The sequence below is a fragment of the Astyanax mexicanus genome, chromosome 2 (genome assembly GCF_023375975.1).
Source record: "Astyanax mexicanus isolate ESR-SI-001 chromosome 2, AstMex3_surface, whole genome shotgun sequence".
NCBI lineage: Eukaryota > Metazoa > Chordata > Actinopteri > Characiformes > Acestrorhamphidae > Astyanax > Astyanax mexicanus.
Window position 1 is genome coordinate 69,299,907 of NC_064409.1, and position 17,556 is coordinate 69,317,462.

At 40.4% G+C, this 17,556-nt stretch overlaps 1 protein-coding gene across 5 annotated transcripts in view; it reads left to right on the forward strand.

Moving 5' to 3' along the window:
- Positions 1-17,556, forward strand: part of enox2 (ecto-NOX disulfide-thiol exchanger 2) — a 381,399-nt gene that overhangs the window by 285,033 nt on the left and 78,810 nt on the right. For all 5 annotated transcript variants that reach the window (XM_049474865.1, XM_049474866.1, XM_049474867.1 and 2 more), the window contains 2 exons: positions 7,651-7,857; positions 13,223-13,456. In XM_049474865.1, coding sequence (XP_049330822.1) covers positions 7,651-7,857; positions 13,223-13,456 — 441 coding nt within the window. The remainder of the gene's footprint in view (positions 1-7,650; positions 7,858-13,222; positions 13,457-17,556) is intronic.

Genomic DNA, 17,556 nt, shown 5'->3' on the forward strand with positions numbered 1-17,556 from the left:
CAAAAGTTTTAAAAAATAATTTATCCTTATGCTTTTATTGGTGTTATTCTCTATGCCACCCAGGATGAAGGCATATTCTTTTATAGAACATGATTGAATTCAGCTGAAGACGTGTTAGCCTGGATGTTGGAGGTTCATCACCCTCAGTATTTATAGATACCTCTTCTGATAAATACATTTGGCTACTTTAAAATGCACCCATTCCTAACACATACTGTGTATAACATGTACTGTATGTTCAAATGACAAAAAAACAGCTTGTCTAGTCCCTGTCTACACCCAAAACACACCCATGATTAATTTAAAGAATTAGTATATGCCTTTTGCACGTTTTGAGCTGTGCAAGGCGTATTTTTAGTGCCCTCACGATACCGAAGACACACCTAGACGCCATAAATCCAGCTGTGCGATCCTCAATTGACCTGTGCACTGTAGATCGCTAAAGTAGGGCCCTAGGGGTCTTGTTTCTAGCAGACAAGCTCATTGACACTATAGTCCAAAGACCATAGAGTACGAATCCCAGGTCAAGCTGCTTCGCCATCAGCTGCCAGAGTCCGAGAGCCCTTTATTACTTTAAGTGTGATGCTGGCTGATGCAGGCATCTGTTGGCTGATGGCTGATGTATCAGAGCTGGAGATCTGGTGCTTTCCTCTGATCATGTTGACTGTCTAGTGATGCTGCATTGGCTGACTCATATCATCGCTGTCCTATGAAAAACACTTATCTCCTTTTTTGTCGATTTTTAGTTTACTATATACTTTGATCATACAAACTGTCCCTTACACTGTGCCAAAATTTCTTTATAAACAGACCAATAGAAATTCTTCAAAATTACCTGAAATAGACTCTTTTTACATTGACTTTCATTGAAAGTTTACAAGGTTTTTTCTCTCTCCTGTAAAGTTGCTGTTTTTCATTGTACAGCGATGCTATTTACTGTATTAGAGGAGGCATGTAATTTTCCCCACCCTCTTAGTGTTGTGAACTTTGCAAAGGATAGGCAGAGCCCAAGTTAGTGGGTGGGGTAATTGTCTAGGGTAAAACATTGTATAAAAACAAAATAAAAATCTTCTCCTGTACCTGAATGACTTTTGTCCATAAAGTGAATGTATGACCTTCGTATGCTGTCACTGTGTCAAAACAAGCCTCTCTGTCTGTGTGTGTGCTCTGTATTCTCTCTCTGAGACTCCTGGGGCTGTGTCTTCATTTGCACTGATTACCGTTAAGCCGGTTGACGAGCGTCTCTGTGCGTTTCAGCACCAATTGTGAGTCGTGAAATAATACGTTTTGATTCCTTGCCAGCGTAAGGGAAACACTAACTTCTGAAGACGTTCTCCTCACTCCCCTCACTCTCAGCACCCTGAAAAAATAGAAAGCCCCTCTGTACGTATGTGTTTAGCAGGGTGTATCATTTTCATACCGCTGTGCGGTGAACCAGACCACCTGCTGGGTCACTAAAGTCTTACGGAAATGAAAGAATACATTCACACGCCGAGTCTTATCAGGCTGCGCCCGCATACAAGTCCCAGCTCAGATAGCGCTCCTGAAAAGCAGCTAGGTTTGTAGGAACTGTATCAGCAGCTCAATAAAGAGGTTGTTTAAAAGCCTCTTTGTGGTATTGTTATGGGCTTTTTAGATGCAAAGCCGCTCATGAACCTCGCTTTAAACCCACTAACAGTTTACTGGCTCATGTTTATTTAGCTTAGAGACCCCCCTGCCACCACTCAGTACAATGTTATTGTTATGGTTGGAAATATAATATAATCTATTGAAAAAGGCTAACGAGTTATTCATTAACATTACGAGTCACGTAATGTAATCCCTAATTGTTCAGAAGGCACAAACTTTTTTTTTTTAAGTCTGCATATCCATCTCCCAAGTGAGGAAGAATAGGAATAGATTAGAAAGGATTTAGATATGAATGCTAGTATAGTATAGTTTGTACATATTATGTATTAAAGTAGTGGGATCGTATCTTTTTTAATTCTTTTTTTTTACTAAATTCTGGAGCAGTATTTGATTAAATTCAGCAAAAAACGCACAGTTAGTAAGGTTAGATGTTGGCCAATTGTTACTCCACCTCATCATCAACTACCATAATCTTAAAAGTATTAAGGCGGTCACACACTGGACACACCATACAACACAGTAACTAAAAATCATTATTTTTAATGGACGTTGGCACACTGGTGCTGGTTCTATTCATTATCATGTTAAACAAAATTACACCACAAAAAAAAAGTTAACATACTGTATGAGGTTGCAAAAAAGTACATGAAATGCAAGAATTCAAGTGTAATGGCCTTTAAATGCATCACTATCATTCCATAGAACATTTTTATCTTATTTTCTTCCCAATTTTACAAGGCTAATTATCCAACCCACTATTTGGACTTCCCCTATCACTAGTGATGTCCCAACACCAGGAGGGTGAAGACTAGCACATGCCTTTTCCGATGCATTTAAAGTCAGACTCCATCTCTTTTTTCGAAATGCTGCTGATACTGCATTGCCGAGTAGCATCACAGCGCACTCGGAAGAAAAGTGCAGCGACTCTGAACGTTCGTTCTGATACATAAGCTCACAGACGCAGCCTTGTGCTGATCAACATCACCCTTGGAGTGATGAGGGGAAAGAGTGCCATCTACCCACCCAGAGAGAGCAAGGCCAAATGTGCTCTCTCAGGGCTTTGGCAGCTGATGGCAAGCTGCATGACTGGGTTTCAAACCAGCAAACTCGCCTGATCATAATGGCAGCACCTTAGTCCGCTGGACCACTTGGATCACTATACTTCCACTTTTAGGCAGCTTAATGGAGCTTTTTACTCCCTTTTATAGCGCATGCTTGGTGTTTATTAGGCATGTTGTCAATCGATTCATTTCCATCTACTCCAGAGATTCCTATTTCTTTGGTTGTTTCTCTACAAGAGCTAGACAAGCTGTGTGTGTGTGTACATTTGCACATCTGTGTCAGCAAATGGGTTTAACCTAACATAGCAGAATGCGTTCATCTGTAGAAGAAGTGCCCACAAACAGTTGGACATTCAGTTTAAGATCTTTGCCAAATTGAATTACTGCACTAATTGCTGAAGCACTTCACAAAAGAGGCAGCTGCCATGGGCACTTCACAGCAAATGGGACCGAAAGGCTCAACCAGACATGAGCAAATATTTACCTCATTTTGATCCCAATAATGCCATTACTAATGCCAGTCCCTATTGTGACAGAAAGAAGCGACCAGTCATTCCCAATGGGACTATGTGATTATTTGCCATGGAAGAGTGGAAGAATGTAGGAGATATTGTTTGTATTTCTGGTAGGTTGGTCAAACCGGCCATGACAATACACACCAAAAAGTGACAGCTCTCTAAAAACATCTTTCTGAAACAGCTCTCTAAAAACAGTAGAAACAGGGTTTAAATAGGAAACACAAGTAAAACATTTCTACTGAAACACCCCACAGGTTGGAAAAGTCGAAGATGGCTTCACCACCACACATCAGCTGTAGTTAATGCAGTAGTATTATTTAGTTAATTAACATTTCTATCAGTGTGTGTCTCATTAAATTTGTTGTACTCATAGTACTGTCCAACTTCTGACTGTAGACATGCTTACATGGTGTTTTCATGGTGTGCAAAATATATATGTATATATATAATCAGGGCTCGTACGATCATGAAATTCCAAAAAGTTTTGGAAAGGTCATAGAAATTTGGTCAACAAATCTTTGTGTTTCAGTTTATTGATAGAGAAATATATATTTGAGCTAACAAATACATCAGCTCTGAGTTAATTCAGTAATTTAGCCCTACACAATGGAGCTCTTAGGATCTGACACACAATTTATTATTGAAGATTGTGTGTCAGCATTTTATCTGTTTCATTTTAGTCCTACTGTAATCAATTCTGATTATAGTTTTAGTTGATTTTTGGTTTTATTCTCCATGTCTGCACTGATGTTTTAAAAAAATGTATGGTCATGAAAATTCAGCTTAAAGGCATGGACAATTAAAATATCATGGAAATGCATTGGTTAAAAAGTGTATGAACCCTGTATAATGCATTCTTTTCGACTGGTTTTGCTAATAATGCTAACTAGAGACAGTGCTAACAATACTCGAAACTTACTTTAGGTTGGATTCACCATACATTGCTAGCAAATGAAAAAAAAGTATTTAACTAACTGTTTTTTGGAAGTGTTTTATAGTAGTGTACAATTATCTAAAGGTTAATCTAGAACTCAGTCAATCTGAGTGTGACATAATTCCCAGCTCCAACATCCAACTTTAGATGTGTAAATACAACACTGCACACATGAAACAGTTAATCTCAGTGGCTGCAGCAAGTGTTGCCAAGTGTTATACTATTATTGAGCCAACAGAATAGTCTGTCTTGTTAACAAATAATTTCTAGGCTACGTGAAGCTGAAATATCACAGCCTTTCGCATTAAATCCACAGTCGGAATCTGACCTTTCTTTTTATCACACCGCGGATCTGTATAGTCTAGTTCCCGGGCTTCATCATATTAATAGGTGAAGAGTTGGCATTTGGTCAAATGCCTGGTGAAACTGCCCTTTGATAAAGCTATGGCTGTGTTTACCATCCAGTTTCATGTTCGCAGATAAAAGGCAGCAACTGACCTTAGGCGACGTGTCAGGTAGGCAGGGGCTTCATCATTAAGAGAGATGCAGCAATAAATGGGAATTAGAGTAATCTGGTTGATGATGGATGGCGGGCGTTAGCCCAGCGCGTGGCCTGCTGTGGGTGGACCACGGAAACTCATCTATTTTCAGTGGCTGGCCTGGAGTCAAGCTTTTTGGCCTTACACTGTCTCTCTGAGACCGCTGTGGACCCCCCAGTTAGGCACACACTGTAGCCCCAGCAGGGCACGCTCAATAACTGGAGATTAACTCAGTGTCTCTCTGCCCCAGTCCTGAACTGTACACAGTGTAGTGCTATCCACTGATCCAACACACCTGATTTAACTGCATAGCTTTATATTTATTCACTATTTAGTATTTATAAGATATTTTTTGCCGCAGTTTGAAATAAGCAAGGATATTCATTTAGTCATACATGCTGAAAAATGTTTATACAGAATATACAGTACACCAAAATATAAATATGATACATACTATGTATAAAATATTTATAATGTAACTAATTCATTTAAGCCCATCATTACATACAGTAAAATATTAAATTAAATTAAATATATAGCAAATCTCTGTAAAGCTCTGCATTACTGCACTTTACCACAGCAGCCCCCCCACCACCACCTTCCTGAGAGACCCCACACATGTTGCTGCTGTGCTGTGCGCTAATTAAAAAGCTCTCTATAAGAGTTAAATCAGGTGATACAACTCTTAACTCTTCAGTGCCCAGTTCCCTCAGGATCATCCCCAACTACTGCAGCTTATTGTAGCGAGATACAGTCAGCTCATTAAACTCAGAGCCAGGCCACGTTCAGATGGACAACACACACACACACACCGACACAAAGCTCAAGCAGCACGTGTTACGCTCCATTGATTACTCACCTCTAGCCTGGTGGTCTCAGCTTATTCTGTTCCTCTGAATCCAAATCCTGGGCTTTGGCTTTATTAGTGCAGTAAACCTTCAGGGGTTGGTAACCATGTACCAAATTAGGCTGAACCAGAGAGCTGCCCTGCACTGGCCAGTAATAGTGCTCTTTTCCATGTTGCCGTTTGTTCCTTTTTTTATTTTTTATTATTATTTTTTTTAATTGATTACGCTCTTCCTCCACACCTTGATGCTTTTATATACCTGCTGTGTGTGATCTTTAAGAAAAGACCCAATCAATGTAGTAAAGATTTTCACAGCTTTGGATAATTAATTTGCCCTTTTTCAATATTCTCTAATAGCACTCAGATTGGTTTATTGTTCTTTTGTGGCTAAATAAACATAAAGAACATGAACCATTTATCTTAAAAAAAAAAGCTGCACCAAGAAGAAAACACTGTATTGCAACTATTTAGAAAGAAGGTCATCTTTAGTGACCCCTATTTTACCCCTCTTTTGTCTTGTTGGAGAATCTATGGCCGTTTCTCAATACAGAGTTCACAAGTTTGGACTTTTGTACTTGGCAAGAACGGACTTGGTATGTTTGGCTCGCAAGTGTATACTCCCGAATACGGGAGGACGCGGGACTTTTATTCTGTAATTGGAACAGCTGCGTACTTGATTACATCACCTTCTTAGGGCACAGGAAGTGCTGTTCTGAAAACGTATGTACGCTTTTTTAATAAATAAACCACATATAAAGTATAAACTTCTACTGTCTCGTGTAACTTACAGGTAAGTACTTCCTCCTCAGTTGCACCTGCTGCGAGGTGCATTGTGGGATATCAGACTGTAAGAAGTCCACACAGGTCACCTTCCATGCATCCTCTATAATGAGGAAAGAGCAAGAACTCATCCGGGTATTTGTAGTGAACTTTGCTTACTGGGAACTCCTAAATGGAACAGTACTACAAGAACACAAATACAGACAAGAACGCAGATTGAGAAACTGCCCTCGTTTGCAGGCACTGTGGCGAGAGCTTAGATCAATGTTTTTTTGTGTTGACCTTCTTCTTTAATGCAGTTACTTTGACAGCTCAATGTTAGATTTAGGAGATTCCGAATGCAGTGGCTCTAGCTTTTCTGAGCCCACATTCTGTTTCGCAGGATAACACTCATCCACATACTGTTGCTATCTCAAAAACTTGCCTTTAAAAAACACAGAAGCTGTGCCATAGCCATCCACTTAGCCAGAACTACGTAGGATGCTATGTGACGTGCTGTCTGCCGCAAAATCTGCAGGAATATTTAAATTGAATGCGATTGATTATCTCAGGACAGCATTAGGAACCTCTACCACTCAATGCTAAGACGTCTGGCATTGCACAGGCATTACACATGCAGCATTGCACATGCATTACAAACTACTTCTGTATGTGTAACTCAAGAAATAAATAAAGGTTACCAGGCAGCGGGTCATCTTCAGTGACCCAAATTCTTTCCTGCTTTTGTCTTTTTTAGAGATTCTATGTTGGAAGCCCGAGAGCTAAGATCAATGTTTTTTAGTGTTGACCTTTGGTCTTCTTTACAGTTAATTTGACTCAATATTCCTTTTATGAGATTCTAAATGCAGTGGCTCTAGCTTTTCTGAGCCCACACTCTGTTGCGCGATTTCAGCAGGATAATGCTCATCCACATACTGTTGCTGTTGCCATCTCAAAAACTTGCCTTTAAAACACAGATGCTATTTCATTGCCATCCACATTGCCAGACCTATCCCTGTTATAAAATATGTGGGATTCTATTCAACGTGCTGTCAACACTCCTATTTAACCTACTACAAAATCTGCAGGAATGTTCAAGTTGAATGTGATTGATTATTGCGGGACACCATTAGGAACCTCTACCACTTAATGCTGATACTTCTGGCATGTTGGAACAATAAACATATGTAGCAAACCATTTCTGCATGTGTAGCTCCAGAAGTATTACCCATATCACTTACTTCTGTGTTCAACTATTGTTCAACTATTAACAACTGTGTAAATAATGAGCATAATTATGTTTTTAGCAACTAGACATTTTGATTTAGTTGCTAAATCTCATTTTCCCGCTCTTCTCCTACAGACCTGCCCCCTCCGGCCACGCGAGAGAGACCCCCTGGCTGTAAGACGGTGTTTGTGGGGGGTTTGCCCGAGAACGCCTCCGAGCAGCTCATCATGGAGGTGTTTGAGCAGTGCGGTACCATAAGCGCCATCCGCATGAGCAAGAAGAACTTCTGTCACATTCGCTTCGCTGAGGAGCACACGGTGGACAAGGCCCTCTTCCTGTCTGGTAGGCATCTACATCTAGGCATCTTACACAGTTTGACCGTATTTCTCTCCTTCATGAACGTAAAGGGTATATGATGTGTGACCTTACACTCTCCCTACTGACTGCTGTCCTATTCTTAGATTAAAAAGACATGCAGCACATTCTGCCCTGAAATTCTGACGCGTTCCCTTCAGTGTGCAGAAAGCCTGAAGGCTCCAGGTCACATTGAGTTTATGAAAGGTGCTATATAAATAAAAACCTATCATTATTATTACTCAACGATACGATCTTTCAAAGTTGGTTCAAACAAAAATAGAAGGTGTAAAGGTGTCTCTAAGCTTTTGTTCCAAAGACCAAAAGTACCAAAAAGAATGGTCTCAGTCCAGATCAACTGCCCCACAGTTTGGTTTATTGTGTTTGCAAGGGTAAAAACTGTTAAAACAATTAAACCATTAAACAATAGAAGAAGAAAAAGAACTCACAGCTTGTTTAAACCATTTGAAAAACTGCAGTTAAACTCTCTGGAACAGATAAACTTGAATCTAATACCAGGTGTAGGCCAGAGGAGTATTTGAGCTGTTTCTCTGGAATGATTGTGCTCCATCCAATACCTATGAAATGAGTTGGAGACTTGTGGATGAGGTGGGGTGGTAAACATCAAAAATCCTAACCTCACTAATTTATTTCCACTAAATCCAGTCAAATTCACACAGTAATCCTCCAGCCTCTAGTACAAAGTCTTCCCTCAAACTTCCCTCAGACTTTATATAGAATGAGTATTCTGTCCATATGGCTATCATTACAATATGTACTGTATAGATGAATATGTGTGTTATTATTGTTTTTTTTTGTTCCTTTATATCATTATGCAACCACCTTAGATACCATAAAAACTGCCTATAAACCACATAGCAACACCATATCAGACACTAAATCACACCTAATAACAACACTAATACTGTATTAGTAATTGTACTAGTAATTAGTAATAGTAATCATTTGGAAACATCATAGCAACCACATAGCAGCCTCTAAATAACCACCTGAGATAGCAAAAAGCTACCACCATCAATGCAACCCCCTGGAAGTGAAATAATACAGGAAAAAACAGGAAATGACACAATCCTGTTTTTCTGAATTAACACAACAACAACAGTAAAGGCTGGCATCCCAGACCCTCTTCACTTAACCCCCTAAGACCCTCTATTTGGGCTAATTGGCATCTAAAATAAAGCATAATCTTTTTGTATGGTGTAGTGTCTAAGTAAAATGATGTCCACATATGAGGACTTTAGTTTTATATTTCGATAGAATACAATGAAGTTGCAATTATTAATAATGTGCAAAACATTTATTTTGTCTCTGAACACAGCAGCATTTTACTCCTCAGTGCAAAACAAAAGTAGAAACAACAATTGTGCCCCTTTAGACAACATGGCTCGTTTAAAGTGCTGCTTCAACGCGAAGACATGATAAAGTAAAAGACATAAACATTTACTGTATTTACTGTTCATTTAAATTTCTGAACGAAATCAAAACTGTAATGTGTTAAACTTTTCTTACACCACTAGGTGACAGTAATAGTATAATTGCCTCATAAGAGGACACCAGGCCCTTGTAGAGCAGAATTTAGTGTTGTGTTCTAGACAACCCAAAATGTGATGTCCACACATGTGGACACCAGTTTCTAAGAGATTAACCAGCTTCATACCTATAGAAGTACACTAGCCTCAATGGTGAGTGAGGCCAAACATCACTGACACACATGCTCAGTTAATGCATGCTCAGTGCCATCAGTTCAGTGAGGACAATACACCCCACATACCAGAGTTCAAAAGAGGACAAATGGTTGGTGCACGTCTTGCTGGCGCATCTGTGACCAAGACAGCAAGTCTTTGTGATGCATCAAGAGCAACGGTATCCAGGGATATGTCAGCACACCACCAAGAAGCATACCACCAACCACATCCAACAGGATTAACTGTGGACGCTGTAAGAGGAATCTGTCTGAAAGGGATGTTCGGGTGCTAACCCGGATTGTATCCAAAAAAACATAAAACCACGGCTGCTCAAATCACGGCAGAATTCAATGTGCACCTCAACTCTCCTGTTTCCACCAGAACTGTCCGTCGGGACAATAAATGATTGTGGTCGAAAACCAGGTGTTTTAGTTTCATTTTCCAACCCCTGTAGATATGAATAGTGTGAAAACATTAAATCTTGTTCTGAGTGCGTACGTCCTTTAGGTAAGAGCAGTTTTGAATAATTTCATTTAACCTTTTATCTAATGGACATCGGGCCCGTTTGTCCGTAAGCCCTTTACTCTGCCTGACTTGATGGATTGATTGTGCGTTAATGAGGGAGGAGGGACTTGGCACTGTCCCTCCGGAGTGCTGGAGAAAGGTGGGGGAGGATGACACTCGCGCTCGTCCAAGAGCCCCTGACACTGGAGGTCAACGAGCAGACGGGCGTGCATGCCCCCGTGGTGTTGAATACAAATCAGTCCCCTCAAATCGGCAGCGCTGCATGGCCCGGGCTTAGCACACCTCAGTTAATCCTGACTTAATCTCCATTTTCCAGTCTAGACTCTTCAAATCAATCTTTGTATGCAAACTTGGAGACGTATTTACCCCGACCTCAGCGTGCACTCTCCAGTAATACCCGCTGCATTATTTACACTTCTCTGAGTGTTGCCGTCTCAGTGGAGAGGTGGTGGGTGAGCGCTTCCCTTTTTGTGAGATTGGAGACGTGGCCCATATATTGTGTGGCCTGGCGACGGAGCTCTGCAGGCCTTTCCATAAATAATGCCGCTCATTTCTAACGCAGAACACACCCTATAAAATATTTAGTGACGTCTGGGAGCCATAAAGCACAGAAAGAGAGAGAGAGAAAGAGAGTCCCCACTTCTTTCCGATGGCATGGCCAATCTGTGACCTCTCTTGCCCATGCTCTCTCTCTCCCTCCCTCTCTCTCTCTCTCTCTCTCTCTCTCTATCTCTCTCTCTCTCTCTATTGCACACACTCTCTCGCACCCGCTATCTCCTTTCAGATACCCTCCACATAAAAGACCCCCTTTTCTGCTCCAGGTGCAGTCAGCTTGTGAACAAATGCAAAATTTGCCATTGTCTTTCATCTGCACTGTTCTGCCACCCACCCCCAACCACCCACACGCGTCCCCAGCTCTGCCCTTGAGTACTCACATGCCGCTCGGTGCCCTCGGCCCTCCCCAGTGCCCTGACTTTTTCCACTTGAGTGCATTTCCAGTGCCTTTTCTTATTTCACTTGCAATTAGCAAATTAGCATGTGTTCACTTCAGAACTGCAAACACAGATTAAAAGTAATGAGCGGGAACCCGAGGGGGAGGAACAAGCAAACACGCCGAGTCTGGAGGCGGGAGGAGAGCGCATGTGTATGTATATGTATATGTGTGTTTGTGTGTATGTGTATACATGTGTGTGCATACATGTGCTGTATGTATGGGTGTACGTGTGGTTGGTCATTGTCACCACTCTGTGAGAGCCCTGGTTATGAATCACTGTTCAGAGCAGAGCTGTTCTTTCTTTCTTTCTTTTTTCACTATAGCCTGAAGCTGCAGCTGCAGCAGAGCGAAAAGCAGATTAAAAACCAGCATGTATTTATAGCGTGGAGGAGACAGCCGGATGGACGTAGCGTTTCCCCCATCCAGATGCTCTTAGGAATAAACACACAGGTGTTAGATAAGACACGTTTGTTTGTCTCCCAGTTCAGACTGAGCGCCGCAGACAGCGCTAAGAAATGCTCAATCTCACCACGTCGTGTTTTTCCGGCCGAAAGAGAAAGTTTAGCACTTCAGTTTCGCTGTGCCAAATTGATTTGTCACTGGCTTGTCGCTTTGCTTCTTTAATTTCATTTGCGGTTCTTCACTGATTATAAAGGCTTAAAATAAGTTGGGTGTAATTGGCTTCATGAATGTTATCTGCGACTGAAAAATCCAGTTTTTTACGTACTAGTTTCCACTCTTTAATGCTAGTTTGAGATTGTCAAACCTAATTCTTTCTCATTTTCTTTTATTCAGTGACTATACATAACCATAGACATCATGGATAAATTTCATTTTGTTCTATAGAAATGTTTTGAATATATTTTAGAAAAAATAGATGGAGGGACATCATAGTCCTGTTTTCTTTGTAAACTTATCATTAATATTAATTAATAGCTTGCAATTAAATGGAAATCAAAAACACTTCAGAATTATAACAGTAGATTACATGATGTGTATTAGCTGAACCTTCAAAATAATAACACACCAAGCACTATATTACTATCTATATATCTTCTAATTCTGGTAGTGGTATAATAGTGTGAGGAATTTATTAATGACATAATTTGAACCCTTTAATATTGGCTTCATGAAATGATTATCTGACTGAGAAATTCAAATTTTCTTTTACATACTAGTTTCCACTCTTTAATGCTAAAGCTAATGCTTCATGCGAATACTTTAGAGATTGTATTCTGATAAGATTTTAAAGGCATACATACATATGCAGATGTGCTTGTTCTACATCAATTATTACTGGTGTTTTGCTTGTACTGGGAGGAGTTTTGGTTGTTGAATGTACCTTAAAGTGATTGATGTGCTTATATTGCTATAACGTGACACAAATGCGTCTCAGATCACCTCCCAAAGCTATAGGTCTATTTTCTCAAATGCCTGCGTTGTTTAAATAGCAAAGACTGTTTTGTATATATCTACAGAAGTGAGGTGTGTTCAGGTACATTTCTGCGGTATGGCTATCTTGGACATAAAAAAACAGGTTTGCCATTGACTGAATTGAACTGACTACGGTCAACAGCCAGACGTTCATTGCTATCTTGGAAAAAGCAGGTGCATCGCACGCGTACGCGGCTGCCTATTACACACACAAGGACAGACGGCAATGCACAAACCCAACTTTTACATCAACAATACACAGAAAGAATTACCTGCTTGCGCATGGTCAATTTCCTCTGCTGAGATGGTTCCTCTGCACCATTGAAATAGCAATCCAAAAAAAAAGTGCACCTGCACACACACTAATTGTTTTTTTTTATGTTAAGAGAATTTTTACGTTAAGAGAATTAATTAAGATAATTAGCACATGCATTTTGCATGTTTTGAGCAAAGCATGGCGTATTTTTTTGCATCCCTGACACACTGATGTGCTAAATCAAGCTGCGTGATGTGCGGTTGACAGCTCGACTATAGATTGCTAAAATTGGGCCCATAAAATTATATCTTTAATATGTAGTTTTTGTGGTTATTGGTCCAACAAACCTGCTAAAAGAGGGTAAAACTGACCAAAGCAGATCTTTCCTATCATTCCGCCCTCACAGCTTCTCTTTTGTCTTTTTGTTCCTTTCTTCAGGCTACAGGATCAGACTGGGCTCCAGCACAGATAAGAAGGATACAGGGCGGCTGCATGTGGACTACGCCCAGGCCAGAGATGACCTGTACGAGTGGGAGTGCAGACAGAGAATGCTGGCTCGCGAGGAGAGGCACCGGCGCAGGATCGAGGAGGATCGCCTCCGTCCCCCATCGCCACCCCCCATAGTGCATTACTCAGAGCATGAGTGCAGTCAGCTCGGAGAAAAGATCAAAGGTGAGGCCCTTCTCCTCCCCGTGTCTTGATTGTAGTACACTTACATTTCAGTCTTGGTGGGATAGCGGCGAAACGCTGTGAAGTCCTCATCCTTTAAAGCTTTTCTTCTTCATTTCTGTTCTTTCTTTGGGGCTTATTTCTTGCTTTTTCATTTTGTTGAAGCACTTGCCATGATGGATGCAGTGAATACGTTACAACTGAATGGGTATGAATGCTATTTTTCTGTCTAGGTTTGAAGGACCACGCTGCTAAATAGAAAGCACCGTCTGTTGTGTGGTGGCTGAATGACAGTCTGCTGTCTGTCTGTGGAGACGGAAAGAGAATGGGACAGAAAGGAAAAGATTTTGCAGTGGAGTAATTTGCGTTTGTAGCGTTCGGACGACGCTCTTGTCCAGAGTGCCTATCAAAGCAGTCGTGGTACCGAGGCACAGATGGTTCTGTATAAAACCATATACTTTTGACTGAAAAAAAAACTGGACTGAAATTGTGGGTAATGGCACCACTTTCCCTGTGGCAGCCTGGAGTTTGTTTGACCATCACACTACACCAACTAGAGTGTTCGAGTAAGATTACGAACACCACATTTTACTACCTGTGTCACATTTAAGGTTGTAATGCTCTTTGCTACCTAATACCTCTTAAACAGTCTATTTTCACATCTTGTGCCCTCTCCATTAAAATAGCATTAGAGTTTAGGAATAAATTTACACTGATGGGCGTGGTGGTCTGGAACTGAGGTGTGTTCAGGTCAATTTCTGGCATGTTGCTACTTTTAGAGGCGGAAAACTCAGCACAAGGCGTATTTTTGGGGCTTTCAAGACAAGTCTCCAAAGACATATCGACACACTCAGAATCAAGCTGCACAATATGTAATTGAATAGTGCACTATAAAGCACTTTTAGAACACAGAGCCTTCTTCTTGTATTTACTTTTTTGCTCCTCCCCCAGACAGCTCTGACCAATTAGCATAGAGAATGTTCTTATGTGGTTTGCTGTAAAGCATCTTTGGTAAAGTTGAAATTTTCTTCTTAGTGTGAAAACAAATCAAACCACACCAAAGAAAAAAAAAGTAAACCAACTATAGGTGTGAAAACACCAATTAGATTAGGCTTTGCAGGAGTGTAATTGGTAGGCATGTGTATTATTACAGTGCACTATTGCATCAATGTTCTGAAATTTAGCAAAGAAATCGCAACAACACATCATATTGTTTGTTTTCCAGCAATACATTAGAACTTATACCTTTTAATACTATGCTTTAATCGGTTAATGCTGTTAAGTGTGAAAGTTAGTGCAGTATTTCCAGCCTTTTCCCTCCTTAAGTAAATAGAGCAGCATTGCTAATGTGACGTCTTTCTCTCTCTCTCTGAACCGCTCTTACTCCTGCCGCCTTGCCGAATGTCTAACTTGCGTCTCGCGGTTGTATGTGACATTTCAATTACCCTGCGAATGAATGCTGGCCACTCTGCATTTCAGTAGAGCTCTTTAGGAATAATGGAGAAATATCTTTGCGCCATTGTTTTGAAATGTCTTTCATACGAAGGGTTCTCTAGTGTTTGTCTAATGTTTGTTAGTTTGTTTTTGTTAACTCACGCTTGCATAACAGAAAAGAATGTCATTGTCTTCCTGATTCTACAATTATCAGCCATAACATTAAAACTACTTATTGAGGCAATGATTAAAATTGATTGTTATGGTCACAGTGCCACATGTTTAGTGGTGGGATGTATAAATTAGGCAGTATAACAGTCAGCTGTTAAAGTTAAAGTTTATGTGGTAAAAGCAGGAGAAAGGGGGGGAATAAAATCAGGGATGCTTAGACTGAAACTAAGTTCTGATGGCTGGACAATAGCTGGATTAAAACATCTCCAAGACATCAGCCATTAGGGCCGGGAAGTAAATTAAAATTTGGCTGTCATAATGTTGAATAATCAAATTAGTTACTCTAGTCTGTTTAGTCCAATTTTACCCTAGCACAAGGCAAGGCTGTCTATAGACCCTATCATACACCCTGCGATGGGTGCATCACGATGCTCGATGCTATCTCACACCCCTTCCAAAGACACACACAAGACCTACAAAAGCTAAAGGTGTGACATCAGATAAATATCTGGTGTGTTTTTGTCTTGGTGGTGGGCAACACAGGTGCGCCACTGACTGATTAAAACCATGACAACAGTCAACCAGCCGTACAACGCAAATCCAGCCAGTTTCCTCTGCTGAGACGCACAAAGTGCTGCGCTGTTAAGATATCGACGTGCCAAAGTCAGAGCACAGGTGGCTCTTAAAGGGATTGACAACTGGCAACCCTTACAATACCAAAGACACACATGCACATGCTAATTCAAGCTGCGTGATACGCCATTGACCAGTGCACTATAAATAGCTAAAATATGGCCTTATGTCTTGAGGAGTTAATGCTTCATCAAACATTAAGCTTTTGGACCCCTGACAGAGCCCTACACTATATTCGCCAGGTGGTTTTAATGTTATGGCTTATCAGTGTAGGTAAACACTACTAAGGTACCCATGCCTTGCTGTCAGGACAGTGGTTGCACTGACCACTGCATTAAACTCTCCATAACACCTCACAAGACCTGCCTGATGGTTTTGAGATGTTCTGGCCCAGTCGTCTTCCATCACAGTATCAAAGTGCTCATCAAAGTGCCTCAGATCTTAGATCTACTCTTACCCACAGTAACATCCTTCAGAATTGACTGTTCACTCACTGCCAAATGAGTAGATCCCACGCCTTGACAGAATACCACTTTGATTATAAAAAGCTAATCAATGTTTTTCACTTCGTCTGTCATGTTATGGCAGACTGTTTTACTGTTTTATTGTTTTTTGGATCCTCATTAGCTGCTATTGCAATATTGCAATAGCAGCTATTCTTCCTGAGGTCCAACTATATATATATATATATATATATATATATATATATATATATATATATATATACTAGATGTACACAAATTCATACACAATACATACACAAAATAATGATAGTAAAATTCAGAAACTTTTCTAAGAAAATAACTGGTATGACTGATAATTATATTATATATTATATGTATACTATTTTAAATCCATCCCTTATAATCCCCATTGTGCACGTGGACAGATATTCATCTATCGTCCATGACCTTTAGATAATGTTTTTAAGTGTATTTTTTGAGCCTTGTTTTGCTGTTAGTGTTGAGTAGTGATTGGTGTGTTCTCTTAAACCAGTTTCAGTACTGAATAAATAATTAAATGTTTTTTTTTTTTGGGGGGGGGGGATTGTTGAGCTGGCGGCTAGTTACTGAGCAGGCCTGTAAAAGTAAATCTTTCTATTAATATTGAGCGCAGCCTCAGGAGTTCATCTTTATGACACATTGATTCAATCTGCGGGGTGATGTGATGGATTATTAATGCAAATCATTAGACGGAGCTTTGTGGCTCTCAGTGGTCAGGACAGACGCAAATAAATCAAGATCCTCCCTCAGTGCAATCACACTCAGCTCATTTGAGCTACACCTCGTTCCACTGTGAACGCTGGCTGCTCTTCACTCAGCATGGATTGTGTTGATGTGTGTGTGTGAGTGTGTACGCCTGCGTGAGTGTGATTGTATGTGTGTATACCTGTGTCTGACAGAGTGTGAGTGTGTATAGGCATCTGTATTTGTTTGTGTGTCTGTATGTGTGTGTGTGTGCACGTATTGGGGCCTAGCTTCTATATACAGAACAGATAGATATTGATAATGTACAGTTCTGTATGTATTTGTGCTGATATATTTTGACACTAATGAATCAGTCAATTTCTAGGATTGACACTCTGTATGAGCTCCTGATGGGAGGCAGCTGTTTCACTAAAGCTGTATAACACTAACTCTCTTAGAATGAGATTTCCTTATGTGTTCTGTGTTAAAGACAATAATTCTAAATACTGTAGAATCATTACCAAGCTCAAAAACCTTTTGACTGCTGAAATAATAAATTACACTTTGGCTAAATGGAAAAAAGTAAATATAGCACTTTTAGTACTAGTACATGGTTGTGTACCTTAACCTCCTAAGACCCGAACTCTTGCATGGCACACATTTTTTATTGCTATTTGG